Genomic DNA, 20,324 nt, shown 5'->3' with positions numbered 1-20,324 from the left:
ATTTTTCTATAACACTGTAGAGCATCAAACTGGCATGGCTGGTAAGTTCTTGCTGTGCAATAAATAGTAAGAAATTGAGGCCAGTGTAGCTTTTATTGTGTGCCGGTCATTTTTTTGCTTTAATATGTGATATGCTCCATGCATACAATAGATCTAAATAAATACTTATGTCAGAGAGGCCTCAACTTGGATGTCTGCACTACATACCGTATTTCTTGATGGATTGCACTTGTCTTCTCGTGGCCTTTTTGTGTAAATCAAGGTCAATGGCAGTAATCTCTTGGTGCAATGTCAGTCTCCATTACAGAGGAGATAACATCATGGAATTGAGCTACGATTTTATGTAGATAAATTTGAAACAAACTTAGCCTGACATTTGACCTAAATAGAAATGCATATTCATAGTTAATGCATTTGAAAATATTTGTGTATCCAGTAGTGCAATAGTTTTGAATAGTAGCATGTCCATAACCAAAATACTGGAAATTTGATGTTATTTGAAATAGCTCAAAGTGCTTCATAGATATTTTCATTTGTCATAATAACTTAATTTCACACTGGAAATAACATGAAATGCTGTCCATTTCCATGTACCTGCTGTCTGTGAAAAGACCCCCTTAATGATCTATTTACAATCAAGGTGGGAGAGAAAGTGAATGTAATTCAGAGCATCTTGAGACTGTTGTTCAAGTGGACTTACTATTTTCAACATACTGCTCAGTCACTGTAGTTACGATCTCTGCAAGACACTAGGTATTGTACAGGAATGTCAGATCCTCTAATTAGCAGTAGACAAATACTCTTTAGAAGTTGCAATACAGAAGGGTGAAGACTAGATGAGAAGTGGAAATCTGTTGGGAGATGGTAGTTTAAAACAGTCAAAACGTTTGGATGCATTTGGTTACTGTATAACAATTTTACACGTATAAATATAAATGTGTTATCCCACAGTCTGTAGATACCAGGTTCTCTGTTTTTAGAAACTGAAGGTGCATCTTTAAATGTGTGACCCCATCCAAGGGTTACACTTGGATAACGAGACTGTATTATCAGTGTGATATTGCAGAGCACTTGCAAGGCACATTGAATCTCACATTGTCACTGATGATTTGTTCAAGCTTAAACAAAAGAGGCACGAATTGCTTTGTAATTATGTTTTTGTTTGCTTTTGTTTTTTTTTTAACTGGGTAGGTATTATATTTGCTAAGTTTGGTAAACACTTTTTGGCAGCTTTGTGCCCTGTCTCAAGGTTTTTTCCTTCCTTCTTGTCTATGGTATATAATTGTATGATTACCCCTCCCTTTGGCCAGAGCTTACCCTGTGTTGGGATAGAGGTCCACTGTACAGTGGATGAACTCCAGGACTTCTTTACAAATTTAAGTTACGGTCCTTAGTTGGGATGTATTGTGACCTCCTGTTTTTAATTTCTGTTAACAGGATCTGTTTTTACACTAAAAGTTCAAGTAAATGACATCATCAGTCATCAGTACCTGCGACAAGCAGTTGTAGAAGTGTTTGTTAATTACACGAAGACAAACTCTACTCTTACTGGAAACAATGGAGCAGTATTAATAAAAGTTCCCTACAAATTAGGATTAAGTTTAACTATTGTAGCGTACAAGGATGGCTACATGTTAACACCTTTGCCTTGGAAGACTGGGAGAATGCCAAGTACGTAAGCGTCTTACAGGCCTATTATTAAACTGTTTCTGTTGGTAATTAAATTTCTCTTCCTCAGCAGTCTGGGTAGTTACTCTCATCTGAAAATGATTGAATGAAGTCAGTCATGGGAAGTGGTGCCTGTCAATGCAGATGTAAGAGTGAATGATCTGTTAGGCGACTTGCTATTTTATAAAAATTCTTATTATTTTTCTAATTCTTTGTAGAACAGAAAATAGCCCTTATAAACTTTTTAAAGTAGGTTATGTTGCGATACTGTGAGTGTATTCTGAGAAATTGTTTACCTAGACTTAGCAGAGGGATGGTAATGTGTTTTGGCAAAAATCGTGTTGTCTTCAGCGAGACAGTAGCAAACGTATAACAGAGGTCTTTCTGCCTGAGTGCTAAAATGCCTGCTCTGTACAACAGGAGTAACTTATTTATCTGGTCTTCATAGACTGTCTTTTTTCAACTGCTCTATTCACTATTCCTTCAGAATCTGAGAGCTTACAGGATGTGTTTTGGTTGTACAGTGTAACATACTATCACTTTCCACAGTATACTCGTCTGTGACGCTTTCATTATTCCCACAAAGTCAAGCTAATATCTGGCTGTTTGAAGATACTGTCTTAATTACTGGAAAACTGTCTGGTAAGTTCAGTGTATGCAGACCATAATCTAAACAGTTTGTGATAACCATCTGTACACATACAAAAAAAAAAAGCAAGCATGTTCATATTCTCACATAATACCTATCTACTCAAACCCATATTTTCGGTTAATTGTGTAGCTTAGCTGTATGTTTGGCTGTGACAAGTGCTAGACTAGAAATGTATAAACTGTGGAGAAAATGGGTGAGAATAGGTTGTTATGCTGAATGAATTTCTGAGCAGTAATAAAACCACTGTTCGTGTGTTTTACTGTGGCTCAGACAAAATATTACTCTTTTACAGATGCCAAATCGCAACCAAGTGTTCAGTTTCCGAAATTTTTAATAAAGCTTCCAACAAATCACCATATTACAAACGTTACAGCCTATCTGACAGTGCCAGAACAATTTTTGAAAGTGGACAGCTTTCTGTATACAACAGGAATTCTTCTAAATAAATCAGGTATGTAAATATGTTGTTTAAGAATTTTTTTAAAAAAGAAGAAATCTTCAAAATATAGTGCATATGTGTGCACGGTGTTTCAGAAAAACATACACTTGAATTAAAAGGGCCTGAACCTGATTCCATTGCATTAAATCACAAGTCTTTGTTCTATAGGACTAAGCTATAAACCCGTCAGGTAAGTAATGGATGTCACTCTTTATCTTGTTGCATGTAGTACAAGAACATAACATATCTTATGACACTGAAGTACTCCTTCAGAGTCTGCCTTTTATACATACATGTGTGTATGTTCAGGATTTCATGAGACTGTGGGACTTGTTTAGTAAACACCTTAAAAATACAGTTATTGCTGGAGTGTGAACTAGGTGAACCTAAAGAAATCAGTGAAACTGCAGCGGTTGACTTCAGCTGTGGGGTTTTCTGCATTTTTCACGAGAATGGTTGGCTCTAGGAGTTTTAAACCTAGCATAAAGATTGTATGGAAGCCCTAGTTTGGCTCACAGAGGGTTAATCTGTGTAAGCCTGTTTGAAGCCAAGTAGTCACGATGTGTACAGAGCACAATTGTAATAATGTTTTCTGTGCATCTGTTTCATTGGAGAAGCAGTAAGTAGTTTCATGAGTCATTATAACTCTGCTCATATGCAGTTGGATCTTTTAGTATTTGTCATTCTATCAGATTTTTTTTATTAGCATAAATACAGTAATCTCGGGTACATTGTACTGTGTGCAGTTCCATCCTTCTTTTGTTCCTTCCTTTCTATTCCCAGTGGGCCTGAAGCCATGCGGCTCTTAAATTCATTGCAGCATGTGAGGAGGCCACTACACGGCTTATTAGAACTTGTCATGCTCTCTTCTTTAATTTTCATTGAATTAAAATCATATATATTGATATATATATATATATCTTTTAAAACCTTTCTTACCTTTAGTTCACCTCTTTAAATGTAAAGCGTAAGAGAAGAAGCAGTGTTTCTCCCTTTTGAGTTTTCCTTTCAGTCTGTCTCATGTGCTTTAAATTATTCATATACTCCTAAAGGAATAGGCTTCCTTTTAGGGCAGGTGGAAGCTAATTGATAATCTGATGCACCAGGAGTCTTCTCACAGCCAGCTTCTAACAGCTTGCATAGTTTTGACATTATTCTGGTACTTACTAATTCTGTTTCAGCTTCTTTCACCATCCTGTCATGTTGTGCATTCTGAAATATTTGCAAATTAGCGTAAGGAAAACAAAGGAAAAACTTGCGCGCTGCATTGTAAAGCTTTGTGTGCGCAGCTTTTCCTTTGAGTGCTTTGATGAGCCTCATGATTAACTGTCCAGTTAATTATAACTGCCAAATTAGAAAGTTAATCCTTACAGGAAAGTTTAAGAGGACTGTCCAGCTAAGGAGTATTGCAATTATGCACCAATTCTTCTATTGCCTATATTGCACATAGGTTAGCTATTTTGTAATCAAATTACCTGAGGGGGGAAAACCCTTCTTCCCCTACCGCCAAGCCAAGTTTTCCCTAATCATTGGTTCTACAAGTCGCCATTGAGCCTGTATGTCAAAAGTCTGTTTCTCTTTTACTTATTTGGTATAGAAATGACTGGTTTTTATTTTAATCACAAGATTTTTAGAAGTCCAGAAGGGAAGATATGTTGGGTTTTGTTTGACTCTACATATCCAGCAGAGTGTGTAGCTGGATATGAATGAGGGCTTGCCTTTAATTATAATGAGGATAGATTCTTAATTCTAAATATTTAAAAAAAAAATCCACTATGAATGGATTATTACAGACAAGATATTTCTCACACTTCAGGTTTCAAAAGCATGGAATTGGCTCCTCTTGCTGCAATATGTGTCAATGTTCTTTTAACTGGGAAAGAACTGAAAGTAAATGGTCCCATTCAGATTACACTTCCTCTTCCCACAAGTACTGTAAAATCGGGAGATGCTATACCTGCATGGACATTCGATATGAAAACTGGTAAGTGGGATAAATTATTTGTTATTCTACCTTTTAGCACATGTATATAGTTTTGGGCATATGACGCTATTTCATGGAACAGTAATGGCACTAATACATGAGGTGGTGGTAAATAGTCAGAAATTTTATTAGGGGTTCTGTATTGTTTTTTGATTGACTAGCTTGAATTGTTCTGTGACATTTCCCTGCTTCCATTGGTTCAAAAAGCTTTGGTAAAATTCATTAGCGTTCCTATTGAAAAGATTTTTCATGTAATGGGTTTTTATGTTTTAGGGGGGGCTAAGGGTTCAGGGAACATATATTTTATCTGATGTTAAATTTTAAGCCTGGTAGTTTTGCGAATGCCTTCTTAGAAGAAAACCTATCAGAATTGAAGCTTTGGAAGCTTTGTTTCCTAGAGTATAGCTCTAAAGATCCTTTGACACTAAAACTGGAATGGATATTACTTCAGTTAACAAAAGCAATTCAGAAGGTGAAATGAAGGGGAAATAGGAGTTATCAAAGGGAACAACATAATTCTTAGAGTATGCATGGGAAGAAGAGGCTGGGGATTAGACATTCTAAACCTTTTGTCATCTCTTCAAGTCTAATTTTAGTCAAGAGTGAGTAATGAGCTACATAAACTTATCCCATTTAGATGTCCTGTATTAGGTGTGTGCCCATTAGTGTAGTGATTGTCTTACATTGTGCTGTATACTTTTCATCACACTTTGTCTTGAAATATGCAAATGAGTGAAGAGGTAAGTATCTTAGTCATTAAGGGAAAAAGCTGTTGTTAAACTGCTGGAAGTATGGGCGGGGACACCAGTTCTAACAAAGCGTTGTTTACATAACCTTCAAGAAAGAAACTAATTATCTTAATGAAGAACAACCAAAGAACATTAATTTGAATTAAGAACATGCCAGTAAAAAATTGACTAGGTTGTGTCTTGGGAAGAGAGTGAATAGAGCAAGTTTTGGCGTAGAAGATTAAGTCTGTATATACATCTAGAAGACTTAAAAGGAATAACTGGTGATGAGATAGCATTCTTCATCAAAGAAAGGGTTTTAGTCTGATGTAGTAGAATAGCACAAGGGGTTTTAATTTGTTGCTGCTGCAGCCACTTTTGCCAGCTCCTGTACTCATCTGTACCGATGCGGAGCTGTTTCAACTCACTAAACGGAAAACTAGGTCAACAGTGTTATTAAAAACTTGACAGAGATGGAGCGTCTTGGCACAGGGTCAGGTTAGAGCTGACCCTGTAATGGGGGTATGTGGGTGTTGAGGGGCCTACTCAGCTTGCCTGCTTAGGCATGTTGGCCTTGGGGGTAGAGCAAGAGCAGGAGCGTGGCTTGCTGACCCAATAAAACCAAATAAAACAGTTGTTATTTTCCTCTCAGAAGGGGTGTACTTTGATAGAGGTTCCATAAATTGTTTGTGATGGGTGCTCACTGAGGCGTAGTGTTCATGTGGTGCCTTCACTGCTGCTTGCTGACGAGAGGACAAGGAAGACTGCGGACAAGGAGGGAGACTTTTTGGGCATAACTCTTAACAATTTTTCTTCCGCTTTTTCTCCTCTCCTCTCTACAGTGGAAAACTGCTTCTGTATTCACTGTTCTGGATGTTTATTCTTAAATATGTTTCTTGTATTTTTACTTGTGATCTGACATGTGCAAAATGACTTTTTTTCTAAGATAACTGGGTAATAGCAAGGCATTCCTTAGTCAAGGTTCTGGTGACTGAGGACAGCTGAACGCAGCTCTCGAGCAAGCCTTCGAGAGTGTCCATAAGTAGCAGGAGGCCCGCATCTGAGCTGAATGGAGACCTACTACTGCACTACACTGAGTAATGAGGCTCTAGCATCCAAGATGTTGCATGCAGGATGTCCCCAGCAAGATGCTGACACACACTTAAAAACTCTGAAGTCCTTGGGTAATGTGTTGTAACGGTGGTCAGAGCTTCTGTGTCGGTATTGATAGTGGTAAGGGAACAGGTCTGTGTTTGATGTTGTGTAGGCTGATCCATATGCACGAGAAAAAAAGATAGAAACCGCTTTCAAATGTCTGCTTGTGCAGTGTTCCCTGGGGTTACTCAAAGTGTAATAGTACTGAGACTGTTCTCGGAAAATGAGCTTTTGTAATTATATTCCAGCTGCTGTAAGTGCAGGAGTTGATGGTATAGATTGAATGTGGCTTTCTTCTTATTAAATATTTTGCCTCACTAGTACCAAAAGTACTTTGTGGATTTTAATAGAATTAAAAAAAAATAAAAAGCTTGCATTGCAACAGTGAATTGAGAACAATATCCTTTTGTTTGAATGGCAGTAAATTATAGAGAATATGTGCTTACTCAGAAATCCCATAGTAATGTTTTTCTTAATACGTACTATTTTCTATGGAGTATATTGGGCGGAGGTATAATTTACTCAAGTAATTAGCCCACCCTCTGTACTTTAAAAACAATCGTCTTGCAGTACAGTGACTTGTTGCCTTAGAGTTGACAGGACAGAGAAATTGAGGATCTGTTGCTGTTGTCTCCATATGAGAGGTAGGGATGGAAGACTTTTCCAGCTGGTCTTGCTGCTGAGTCTGGACAAGAGGTTTTCCAGGTAACTGAGCAGCCACTTCTTTCGGGGCTCGAGGTGGCTGCTGCTGCTGCTCTTCCCTTCTGCCAGCCATCGCAAGTACCAGGAGAAGGCTGCGAGTTTTACTGCCGAATGATGTTTTGCGCGTGTGTGTGTGTGTCTCTGCGTGCGCGCATGTGTTGCATGTGTCAGTTCTCACTTTTACCTCCTGTCTGGTAGATATTTCCTTTTGCTTTGCTGAAAAAAGGGGTCCTGGAGGAAAATTGAAGTTACGGGGCTTATATGAATTATACTTTTTGCATGCTTTGGTTATTGTTGTTTTTAAAAAAGCTGGTGGTTCTCTCTCCTTCTCAGTATTTGCAGCTTGAAAAATGTAAGGTTGTTTATATGAGGTTGTTTTCTGTCCCTAGAATTTCACAGATGGTATGCAATAAATGTGTTCAAGTGCGTTAAGTATAATTCTGTCTCTTCTACTGCGTGCTTTATTAATTGTAGGAGCTGGCACACCATAATACCTGTCCTTTGCATTGCCAAACAGATGGTGTGGAATCTGTGTCCTAACAACAGACCTTCCCTGGGCTAACTGAACTGTTACTGCCTTGAGGCAGGGAGGAGGAGAGAAACATTCAAGACAAACATTGTTTATCCTGTTGTAGTTTATTAGATGAAAATGCTTTCCCACTAAGTGCTGCTAGCTAATGTTAAACTTCTATTTGTATGCTTAATTTACCTGCTCCTTGATTATTTTTTTTAGCCTTGGCCTTCATACATGCTTAAGCTCATATAATAAGATTTTTCAAATGATTTGTGTGCATATCTGTGAAAGACATTTGTTAATAGAAAATGAATTATATTAAATTAATTCAGGTAGGTAATGTTGATGCTCTGTTTCAAAGTAAATGTCAACCCAGGGATATTTGCAATGAAATTGTCAGGAGGAAGTTTGTATGTCTAGTGAAAGCTGTGTAATACATAACATAGAGGTCAGAAGGTTCAGGTTTTCTTGTGACCTTGTGTATTTTTGGTAATAGCTTAATTGCTAATGGTTTGAGGTATAGAAGAATCTTGCATGGCATGTGCAATATTTTGTCCTTTTTCTTTTTTTCAGGTGCTTGGGTAAGCCGAGGGCTAGGAATGGTAAAGGAAACAGATGGTCAGTTACTGTGGACATACACTGCTCAACACTTAGGCTACTGGGTAGCAGCTCCACTGCCTGGAACGAGAGGTATTGCAAACAACTGGAAAAGAAATTACTGAACAACCCAAGTAACAATGTATCGTAAGGGTGTCAGTTAAATTGCTTTATTTAATAACAGAAAGGGAAAAATTATATAGAATTTCAACAGTTGGATAACTTTTGTTAGAATCCTGATAGTGTGCCTTTGTGCATATAACCATTTCCTAGAACTTCAAGTGCTATAGGAGGACAAGTCCAGACTGTATTTGAACTTCCGTGTTTATACTACCACCATTTTTTGAATGAAGCCTGCAAGGGGACTGTGACTATGGAGGTCAAAAAGTCAGCGGGACTGTATCCCCTACTGACAGGAGGAAATACAACAAGAAAATTAGTCTCTGGTAAACCAGTCCCTGTGGATTCTGTTTTAGGTAGACCTGTTGCATGTTTTGCAAACACCTATGAAGGGACTCTTATGGAAGAAATATGATGTCAAAGTTGAGAAACAGATAGCACTTTGTGACAGAAGCACTGAACAGAAAATGCAGACCATGTTTATAAGTCAGTTTGGGCAACTATTACAAATGTAATTTGAGTGGAATTGAGTAGATGTCACGGTAAGGTTTTAATACTTGAGATGAACCTTTGAAGATCGATTATATTGTAAGCACTGTTGGTATGTTTTCTAATTTGATGAAATAGCAAGGTGAAAAGGGAAGGATGACCATAGTGCCGTAGGAACACAAAATCACTGGGAAAGTACAGTTTAATTTATTAGTTGTAGCTCTGCATATCAAGCAGCATTAATTGTTTTTGAGAACTAATTCTTGCCTGGTTTTGTTTGACAACCTAGAATCCATTATTAGTGCGGTTTCCAAGGACATAACAGCCTATCACACAGTGTTCCTTACAGCCATACTGGGAGGTACTGTTGTCATTATCATTGGATTTTTTGCTGTTCTTCTTTGTTACTGCAGGTAAGCAAAAAGAGAGACTCTAATAAGCTCAGCATGAATGGAATTTAAGGCTGATAAATAGTCTTTTGAAGTTGCGACTTCTTTCCTTGGCTAAACTGTAATGCGTAGCCCAATATTTCTTTTAAAGTTAGAGTTATTACAGAACTTTGTTTTAAATTTGTGACGTCACATTACACTATAACTTCCTAACCAAAATCTAATCTTCATCTCTGGTAGTGAACGGTCTAGTATTTCCTAGTATGCTCTACAGTCACCTTGCATCTCTTTTGCATAGGGATAAATGTGGTCGGACACAAAAGAAGGAAAAAAATACAACTAAGCTGGAGGTCATAAAAAAAGACCAGACAACATCAACAACTCACATAAATCATATCAGTGCTGTCAAAGGGTCTTTAAAGTTGGAGGATAAGTCACAGTTATATACGCCGAAGATCTCTTCATACAGCCCTCAAAGGAGGATGTCTGTAGACATGGAAGATGGAAAATCACGAGACAATTTTAAAATCTACACAGAGGATGCTTCTTACCAGTCATCCTGTCAGACTGGTCAGTCAAGAAATTCAGCCCATTCATTGGAGTCTAATGCTGGAGTTAGGCACTTACAGCAGCCGAAGTATAGTAACAGTACTATTTCCCAGGCTCCGAGGGACATTCCAGACCAAAACAGATACCTCTCACTGAAAGAGGAGATGTATGGGCTTTCTCATATCCCAGAACATCTAATGCATATTTACAATCAACCTATTGCTATTCTTCAAACCTCTGACCTTTTCCATTCCCCAGAACAATTGCATCCTGCTAAATCAGCAACTTTGCCAAGAAAAGGGCAGTTAGTATATAGCCCCATGATGGAACCCATGAATCGTGACACTTACATGCAAACGTTACCGAAAATGCCAGTGCACTCTCATCCACAGCCTTCCGTCTGTAGAGATGAAAACAGTACAGTAGATAGTGAAGAGGGCTTACCTTCTCAAACATCAAACTGGAGCCGGTACACTAACAGCTTACTGGAATCTGTCTCTGTTCCTGGAACGTTGAATGAAGCAGTTGTAATGACTCCATTTTCGTCTGAGCTTCAAGGTATTTCAGAACAAACGTTACTGGAACTCTCTAAAGGAAAACCATCTCCGCACCCTCGAGCATGGTTTGTGTCCCTGGATGGAAAGCCGATTGCTCAAGTGAGGCATTCTTTCATAGATCTGAAAAAGGGTAGAAAAACAGAGAGTAATGATACCAGTCTGGACTCTGGTGTGGACATGAATGAGCATCATCCTAGTAGGAAACTGGAGAGAGAGAAAACTTTCATAAAAAATATGCCGCATTCCAAGATCCTTTACTTGGAAGATCTGGATCTGAGTAGCAGTGAAAGTGGGACCACTGTTTGCACTCCAGAGGACCAGGCTGTGAGGCACATTCTGGATGGAGGGAATGGGCCAGTCATAGAACAGCATGATGAAGAAGGTCTAAGCAGACAAACTGCATCAGGAAGTCATGAATCTGGTGTTCCTTCTGCTAAAAAAAGGGATAGACCATGTATCACAAAAAGAGATAGCAAAACCAATATCTGGAAGAAGAGAGAGGAGAGGCCGCTCATTCCTCTAAATTAAAACACAATGTGCTTTGTGTTGTTGCTCTCCCCGCTGGTTATTACCCTCTTGGCTGCTTCTGTAATTCTGCAGTGTTGGGTTCATAAGGGAAACGTTTTCTAGTATCAAGAAATGTTAACTTTTTTTAATACACAGACTGAGCTATTAAACTTCAGCTGGATATTCAGTGTGAATTGAAAACAGGGGAATACTACTATTAAAATTTTCCAGTTCCTAAATCTGCTGGCAGTATAGGGAAGGCCCACATTTTAATAAGCCTGTCATTCTTGGACACACCTCTGGGAATGCACAGCAAGAAATGTAGGCACATCTTTTGATTTTTTCGTACTTCTTGCTAATGCGTTGGTAGACTGGTTAAAGCCATTCCTCAGCCTTGTTCCTAATCAATGTGACCATCTGTACAGTTTTTTATATGTGAACTTTTCTAGGGATCTGTTACTAATTCTTTGTATAATGTAGAATGTTTCATCAGTTAGTCCCATGACACCAGCAGATGAGCTCTGCTGGCTTTATCAGCGGAGCTCTATAGCCTTGCTGCGCTCCCTGCGTGCCCATCCATGTGCAAAAGGTTGCCATTCCATATAGCAGTGGAAGAAGGGGGAAGTGTACAAGCTCTGTGGCCACTGCAGTTCATGGTCCCTGCTGTCTTAAGATGTTGCCCATCTGCTCTGTTACGAGCTGTGGACGTTGAAGATTGGCATCTGCTATGAAGTGTCCACATCCAGCAGAAAAAGACTGGTGCTGGTAGTATTCGAAGCTGCTGCTGCTACTGATCCCAGTGTCTCCTTTTGGCTTTTTTGTCTGTTGAAAACTTTTATTCTGCATGCTGTTGGGCCAGTTGTGCTCCACAACGTAGTTTTGAATCTCTGCAGATTTGTAAGTTAGAGTTTAGCCCCTAATGAAAAAGTACGCAAGCTTAGACAAATTATGCCTTTGAAAGAGTTTCCTTTAGCAGGAAAATTTGGCGTTGTTGCTTTTTGGTTTTGTTTTAAAAAATGGAATGTCATCAGAGGTTTATGTGCCTACATTTTGCCAGCCTGAGCTGCTTTTGTCTAGGTTGTGCATCACAGAGGGGTTAAACAGGCTTTAACTGTTGGGGGCGGGGGTTTATGAGCATGAGAGAGCAGATTGCAAAATTTGGTCTATGATGCAATATAAATACTACTTCTGACTCAGAGTTAAATTTACCAAAAGTCATGAATGCATGAAATGTAACCAAGATATGTATAGAGGAAGGAAAAGGCCATCAGAATATTCCTTATTTTTAATGTTCATCTTGTCAAAGTGATAGTTTCAACTTTGGCTAACAGAAAAGTAGATGCATTCCCTAATGTGCTTCGTATGGTATACAGAATGTCTTTCTGTGGCTTTTAAGCTGTTTCCCTGGTGAAATAAGTTCCAGCATTTTGGCTTTGGCAGTTTGATGATACATCATCCTAAAAAAGCTTTGTAAATATTTCCTTTAGAGCTTGGTTAAGGTTCTATACCAAGACCTAAACATACAATTGCCTTGATCTAAATTGTGGGGTGAGGTGCACTCAGTTGTCTGCCCTGTAGTACACTCAAGAGTTGGGAAATATCCTATGCAGCTGGGCTTCTGGGAATACTTACTCAGGAAACATTACTGTGAAATGTCTGTTGTTTTGGGATTGTCAGTTGTCTGGTCCTGTTTCTAGAGGAATATGCAAGGTAACCAGAACGGTACTAGCAGTACATCAGTCCAAGTTTTTCCGTGTGCGGTTGCTTCGTGAACAAAATGCGATGTTCCTATTGAGTTCACAAGAATGGAAGTGCAAAAGAAGTTAGAGATACGTGTGCCAGTAAGTCTTGCATTTTAATTGGCCAAAAGAATCTGGCTTAGTTATACAATTCGTCTACGTCAGAGGTGAAGATTTGCTTGTCATATTAGCATGCCTTTGGTACTCTTTCCAGGTAACTGTAATTCAATTTTCCTACACCTACATTCTCACAATACTTTTTTTCCCTATATTCAGTTCCACAGGATTGTGTTTATGACTAACTCTGTAGCCCAAGTTGGTGGTATTTTTATCTTTTGCTGTGTTATATGCATTATTATGAATCCATTTATGTTTTGAGTCTTTCCTCTGAAAAGTACTTTGACTTTCGAGGTTTAATACTGCCCTGCTCTTACAGTTGCATCAGTTCTGGTGAGTCCCTTTTCAAAAAGAGAATATATGTATGTGTGTATGTATATGCACCGTTGAACACAACAGTAAATCCCTGACAAGCTGATGATTTTGAGGTGTTGATATTAAACCAATATGTCTCTACTTGAAATTTTGTTCACCTCCAGTAACTTAAATATATTGCAGTTTTTTTAATGCATTTTTTCATTGTATGTACCAAAAAGACCTAATTCCTCAAACTTACTTATATCATTAAAAAACTCAGACTGCCACAAATAGCTTTATTCACATGAGTTCAAAGGGATGAAGTTTTGCACTCCAGTGTTCCTGTTCTTCATCAGGGTAGGTATCTGGTCACCAAAGAAAAGGGATTAGAAATGTTGAAAAACTCAGCTACAAGCTTGGGACTTCAGAGTAATGGTGCTAAAAGACATCCAGATGTAGCGCAGACTGTAGTTGCTCTGCTAGCTGATCAAGAGTGAAGAGCGGAGTTTGGTTCTCTAAAAACCTTCTAGAGGAGCTTTTGGCTGTCTGGATTTAGTCGCAGCGTTCCCTTGCACATACTGTAGTGCAAAATGGCCTCTTCAAAGGCTGTGCATCAGTGATGCACTTCAGCTTTTTGCCAACAAAGCAAGTCAGGGTGGAACAGACCTTCTTGCCAGAGTTTCTTGCTGCTAGGCTTCTTAGTAGTAGGAAGAAAGATAGAATAAAGTTTTCTGTAAAATTGGCATCTTGTCACATCCAGGATGGGTGTCTTTACTAGATAGTAGCTCCTCCCTTGCCAAGTGAGGGTGTAGGCATTTCTTTTAGTGGAATATTTAAATTATTTTCTGGAGAGCGCAGGCTGCAGTACTGGTAATGCCATTTCCAAGGCTGTCTTTAGCTGTTGCTTCTGTCCATGCCAGTCACGCAACAGCTGTCTGTGCTTGCTTTGTAGATCCCATACGCCAACTTTTTTGTGTGTAACTTGGTACCTTTTATCACATAATGCCCTGTGCTGCTGGTAACACTTGAAAAGGCTTTTCTAAATTTGAGTTTTATATTAAAGATAAATATGGAACTTGTTTTCTGTGTCAGAATATGAGAAAATTGTTCTGTGGAGATAAATTATTAGAAAATTATTAAATTATTATTATTAAATTATTATTAGAGATAAACTATTGCTGCAGTTCTATTTGCAAAGGTAAATGCTACATGAAAACAGGTGATGCCCCTAAGCATACAATGACAAAGAATTCTTACTTGGCCCTATCATGAGCATTACATCTTGGATTTTAAAAACTCTATATGAGTTGTGCTTGGTATTTATATTCAGTATTTACAGAATATATTACCTGAGTCTTCATGTTCCAGCTCTATGTTGGAATTGAGGCACTGGAAACCTGCGTTACCCGTTAGCGATTGGAATTCTTTTTGGTTTTAGATTGTTAAAAAAAGGAGTTTGACTACACTGAGTTCTGCAAATTTTAATTCCAGAGATAACCATAGACGGTGCGTAGCATATGTGGAAAAGACATAATTAAATTTATCTTTGTGGTGAAGCTAACGCTGTTCTATATTTCTATACATGATTTCAATGTATGAATTTATAGGAATTGCCGATTTATTTTCTAAGCTGTTGGCTCAGTATTGCAGCACTGACAGTGTGCCAAAATTGTAGTGCTAAAATTAGGTCTATACAAAAAGTAGCAAAGATTCGTGGCACGCTGCTCTTGGAAGGGCCAGGGAAACATTCAGAGGTTTTGACTTCTTTGAATCTGGATGTTGATTACCTTGAGAACACGAAGGGGGCCGTGCCTGCAGCACTTTTGAAGTAAGCTCCCTCTAAGGAGACGGGAATGAGTGGGAAAATTGGAAAGGATATAGCTTCTTTCTGATGCTTGTTTCCAAACTGGTATGTGTTTGTGCTTTGGTGGAATCGATTATTTTTGAAGAACACAAAGGCTTGCAAGAATTAGGTCTCAGTTCTTCACAAGATGCTTCTTGAGCTATCGCCTTCTGCAAAAAACCCACATTACAGGTACATACAGTTTTAAGTCAAAGGTGGTGGGTAGGTACAAAACGCTGAAGACTAAACCTTGTCATATATTTAAGGTGAAATAATAAACTTCAGGACACTTGCCCCGCTGCAGTTGCAATACATGATGTTGAAATTCTTCTTGCAGAAGGGTATACCAGTTCCAGGGCTTAGCTGTTTTGGATAAGGTGGTTAACAGAGTTAGCCAAGGCTTGTTTCTGTAGATTAATTCGTGTGGCTTAGGTCAGTACTTCGGTGTATCATAAATTAAGGGAGGTGATCAGGCTAAATAGGATGCAGCTGCATGCACACTAATCTGGATATGTGACCTAGAATAAGCTAACTGACAGTAATTTTCAGATTGTTATCAAATGCCACATATTGCAGAAATTAAAAAAAAAAACACGGGGGGAGGGGTTAATTTTGAAATTCTGTTTGATTAACAGGAAAAATCTTTACAGCACTGTCAGAAAATAACTCTGGTATCTTCCAAACCTGAAAGCACAACAGATGTGATGATTAGGGAAATCACTTACCAAGGTAGAGCTAGACATCATGCACAAAAGATTATCCAGTATGTAGGAATGAAAATGTTTTGTTGTCAGCTTTGTTTTTATGCAGTAATTTGAACCAAAGAGGATGAAATGAATGGGCACCAGTCTAAACTCTTCTCGTTAGTTAAAAAGTGAAACAGGTTGACAGTAATACTGATCTAACACTGTGCAAATTAAAAGGCAGTACACCATGTCCATTGTCTAGTACTGCATATTAGGAAAATCTGAAGGTAAATTAGCCTGCTGAAGTGCCTCTCTTTCGTCAGACTTATTTTATCAGAGGGACACCTGACTATCTGAAAAGCACATTATGGGGTTGTTTTTTTGTTTTTTTTCTGTTAGCCAAAACCCCCTAAATTAATACTTAAAATTATGTAGCTTTTATAATATTTTGAAGGCAGATCTATTGTTTTTTATGTTGGAATATTGACTCCTGCATGTTGATGATGATAATTGTTGTAAACCCTGTTTTTTTTATTTTATGTTTGAAAAGAAATTAAAAAGTATCTTTAGCAATCTGAACAGAGTAAGCGTCTTGAAGTCACTGGATTTACAGGTATGAAACTGGGATTTTAACTGCAAAAATGAAATTAATATATGTTTATATATAAAAATTATTATAATGATAAAAATCCTTTTTTCAGCTGCTAACCTTCCTTGCCAGTAGAAGCAGAAAGTGTATGGAGGATAGGTACTTAATTCTTATTTCCTAGAATGACTTTATCTCAATATGGATCCTAACCTGCATTGTTTATATAACCCAAGCTTCTGCTTTTCAATTTTTTTTTTTTAATTTCAGTGGAATTTTACAAACACAGTGCTATACCTACAGAGTTAAAAATGAACGTTCTTTTATAGTAGTTGGCACTAGCCTGTGCCACATGTCTAACAGTAGGCAGCTCCATTTGTGTTAAAGAATTTATATGAAAGGTGGTTTAAATGACATTAATGTGAGGTTCATTATCTTTTAAAAGCCGTATGCAGTGTGTTCTGATTACAAAAAAAAAAGGCTTCAGGTTTTTTTAAGACTGGTAGGGGAAAACTGTGTCATTATTTTTAGTATTAGCACTCAGCTTGAAAATTATTTTACCAAATGATTTTTTTTCAGTCAGTTTAAGACTTATTGAACATTCCTATATTCCCCCTCCCCAAAATGTCCTGGTATTTTATTCCCCAGGTAACGGATTGAATTCCTTTGAAGCACTTGTTGCACTTCAGTCCATGTTGGAACAGTAATATTTTTACAACATCTTGTCACTGTGTAGAAAGGCACTTTTTAGCGCGCGTTAGAGCATGGAGTTCCTAAAAAGCCCAGCTCTGAGATGCTGAAACGTAGGTGAACTGATGGCACCAACAGTGCTCACCACCTTGCACGTCGGAGCCTTATAGTTAAAAAACACTTTATTATCTTGGCAATCATTTTCAAAAACAATCTAGTATGGATATTGTTCATGTAAAACTATCTTGGTATTCAGCATCCTGGTTTTAAGTATTTCTATCTTTTTATATTTTGTCAGAGGTGTCTTTTCATCTCTGTATTTACTACAGTATCAGTGTATCTGTTGCTGAAAATGTAACTAAGATTTGTAAAATGTTATAGCTTATACAATATAATAAAAGTTTTAAAAAGTCATCAGTGCCTTAACTTGTATTGCAATGTCTTTGAAGTCCGATGTTGTCTAGGAACATACCTCTCTCGCGTAACACTTTTTTCTAAATATCACTAAAAAGGTGTATTTCTGTCATCACCATAATTCCAATGGCAAAAGAATGTTATTGTCCTTAAGTTTACCAACTCTAATTCAGTCATATTCTCTGGTCCGTTGCTACCGAAGAAAGACTTCTGTATCCACATAAAATCTGATTCCTGTTTCTTGTGTAGTGCAGCTAAGATTATTCTTTGATTTTGTTGCAAGTGGGAAGGGGTACCCAGAGAAGAGTATTATGTCAGGTTTTGTTCTTATGTCTAATCTTTCTTTTCTGTTCTTTCATTTAGAGACTATCTGTGGCTCCAAGAACAAATAAAAAATTATTACTGTATGTCTGCACAGTGCATAGGACAAAGGCATCAATTACAGCTATGAATAAGCTCAAATTACTTGAATCCAGGTAGAACAAGACAATATTGTGATAAAGAAGAGCTTAAGCTAAACTTCAGGGTATAATGTCCTATTCTTAATTGTGTCTACCACTAATATTTCTCAAGCTTTTTTCTTTTCTAAGCTTCGCAAAAGCCACATTTTAGTATTTTCACCATTGCTCAGAAACCCTGCAAGACTGCAGGCAAGCACATGGCAAAGGTTTTCGTACCGTGGGGGGGGCACTTGCATGTGTTCTGCGATCGCTCCTTTAACAGTCTGACAAGATACAGCATTCTAGTAAACTACTGGTTTTCTTCTAACTCTCACAGAAGAGTTTTTTTTGTTTTCAACCTTGCTGAGAAGTAGGTTTTTGGTTTTTACCGTTGCAAATCCATTATATACTTTTAAGATAGATGGAGTGAACTTAGTGTCTACAGGACGCTAAAGAAATCTCAGGAATTTTATTTCCAGTTCATCAAAAGAGAATGGTGTTTTCTGTCATATTTCACTTCCATGTAAAAATCAGATATCTGAGTCATCGGCTGATCTGTAAATGCGAATAATTATATAAAAATTCATTGCAGTTCAACTTGTTCTATGTCATCATAGAAAACAAAAATGCAAACTATACAGGTTACTCATTTTAAAAAGAGCTAAAAGTAGGTGTGAGCAGGTGATACAGTTTTGTTTGTTCTAAGTAAGTTGTTAGACGTTATCACAATTTGATTTCTGTGAGATAAATGGAAAAAAAGCTGCAAATCTGGCTAAGCTTCAACAGTGTTCCCATTTTTCTTACATTCACAGAATAAAACTTCAAAAATGGTAGGTTCTTATTGCATATCTCTTTCTCCTGTTTAACAGCTAGCAACTGATTTTAAAGTATTTCTCATTCAGATGGGCTTTATATTTACATTTATTGCAGGTATTCAGGTTTAAATCTTCATTACACTCATTGGGAATCTAGACTTTAAAAAACCCTAAAATTACTAAAATTTATATTTGTTTATTATATTACCATTTGGGAAATAATTGTTAGACTGAGGAATTCTTTGGCTTGGCCATCCATACATGATTGAAAATGGCTAAGTATGTGGTTTCTGTATACTATTTGGAGGCTTAGGTCCTCTTTTGACCATTAACAGAAAACGGGAGTGGATCTTACAGAATGTACTCGATAATATAAATAGGTTCTTTTCCATCTTGCTTTTACTATTGCGCATTTGAAAATAGCACATCTGATACAATTTTTCAGCAATAATGTTAAAATGAGTCTGGCTTCATTTATTACACCTCTGAATAAGAACCGCTTCCTGACTGGTCTTTTGAGAATGTAAAAGCTTTCCGTGTTTAACATTTATTTGTGTAATTTACTTGATGGAAGGTTAAAAAATTGCAACTAAGAAATAGTGATAATTTTACAAGTATGTGGTTATTTTCTGAAATACATCTGTACCAGCCATATCAGTTCCTCTGTTGATTTGAGAAAATGTAGTATGAACATTTCTCGCAGCATTGTGTTAATTTTTGTAGTACCTATAGTTCATGACATCTCATTTTTCGTTTATTAATTTGTTTCTAGGTCTCTAAGAAATGTGTGTGAGTATGAAAGAAAAAATATGTTATCCTAAACAAGACAACGATGACCTGCTATGCCATGGAATTCCTTCCAATAATAAATCTATTCTTGTTGTTTTAAAGTTCAGCTCAGTATGTTTAGGTGGTGGTCTTGTTAGGAGCCTCCATTGATGGCTGGCATTTCCCACATTATTATCATCCTTTTTTGAGGAGTGGCTTGCTGCGCACCAAAAATCGATGTCAAAAATAAACTCCTTTGGGTATCTTAGAATTGTGGAATTATTACAGCCACCTTTTTTCAAGGTAACTACTTCGTTCGCATTGCCACAGTCAAGCTGATGCTGGCATCTCGAAGTATTATGAATGTCGTCCTTTCTAATCGAAAATGCTGTTTCAAAAGAGCTTAGAGAGTAATCTTTACCATGCCTGGAAAAATCACTTAGATTCTTATATTGCTGTTCTGATCAGATTCTTCTAAATGGAGTTTGCTAAGATATCTTAAAATTAAATCCTTTTGAGATTTTGGCACACCTTCGTTAGAAGGTTTTTTGAAGCTACTTTGAGCACTTCCTATGTATGTTCAGGTGATACTTGCTTGAGAAACAATCCATTTCCAGATACACAAACTTCAGATTCCACTGGCTTTGCAAGTTTGCTCACATTTGCATGAGAACCTGTTGGATAGTTTTGCTGTCTGTCTGGTGTATCCTTCCAAGTCAGAGGATTGTATATAACATACTCATGAATAGGACATGTTTCTTTGCTGCAGTAGCCAGCTGTCCATAGAATCCCTAGCGAACTTAAAAGATAGACAGGTTAGTTGTTGCATGATATTTCTTAGCTAAATGTGGACTAATCAATTATTCTTGCCTATAACAG

The 20,324-nt window shown here is 37.6% G+C and overlaps 1 protein-coding gene across 1 annotated transcript; it reads left to right on the top strand.

Annotated features, from left to right (window-relative positions):
• Positions 1-1,439: 1,439 nt before the first annotated feature.
• On the top strand, positions 1,440-11,071 carry FAM171B (family with sequence similarity 171, member B). Its single transcript, XM_010285165.1, has 7 exons — positions 1,440-1,671; positions 2,218-2,310; positions 2,613-2,771; positions 4,576-4,743; positions 8,416-8,532; positions 9,338-9,461; positions 9,736-11,071. The coding sequence occupies exons 1-7, from the start codon at positions 1,632-1,634 to the stop codon at positions 11,069-11,071; spliced, it is 2,037 nt and encodes a 678-aa protein (XP_010283467.1). The 5' UTR covers positions 1,440-1,631.
• Positions 11,072-20,324: the final 9,253 nt, after the last annotated feature.

This window comes from Phaethon lepturus, unplaced genomic scaffold (genome assembly GCF_000687285.1).
Source record: "Phaethon lepturus isolate BGI_N335 unplaced genomic scaffold, ASM68728v1 scaffold46814, whole genome shotgun sequence".
NCBI classification, from domain to species: Eukaryota; Metazoa; Chordata; class Aves; order Phaethontiformes; family Phaethontidae; genus Phaethon; species Phaethon lepturus.
The sequence above is the reverse complement of the archived record's forward strand: the minus strand, read 5'-3'. Positions and strand labels throughout refer to the sequence as shown.

Coding starts and splice junctions, on each gene's coding strand:
- FAM171B (XM_010285165.1), top strand. CDS start 1,632: ATGTTAACACCTTTGCCTTGGAAGACTGGGAGAATGCCAA. Junction 4,744..8,415: donor GACATTCGATATGAAAACTG/GTAAGTGGGATA, acceptor TCTTTTTTTCAG/GTGCTTGGGTAAGCCGAGGG. Junction 8,533..9,337: donor TCCACTGCCTGGAACGAGAG/GTATTGCAAACA, acceptor TTGACAACCTAG/AATCCATTATTAGTGCGGTT.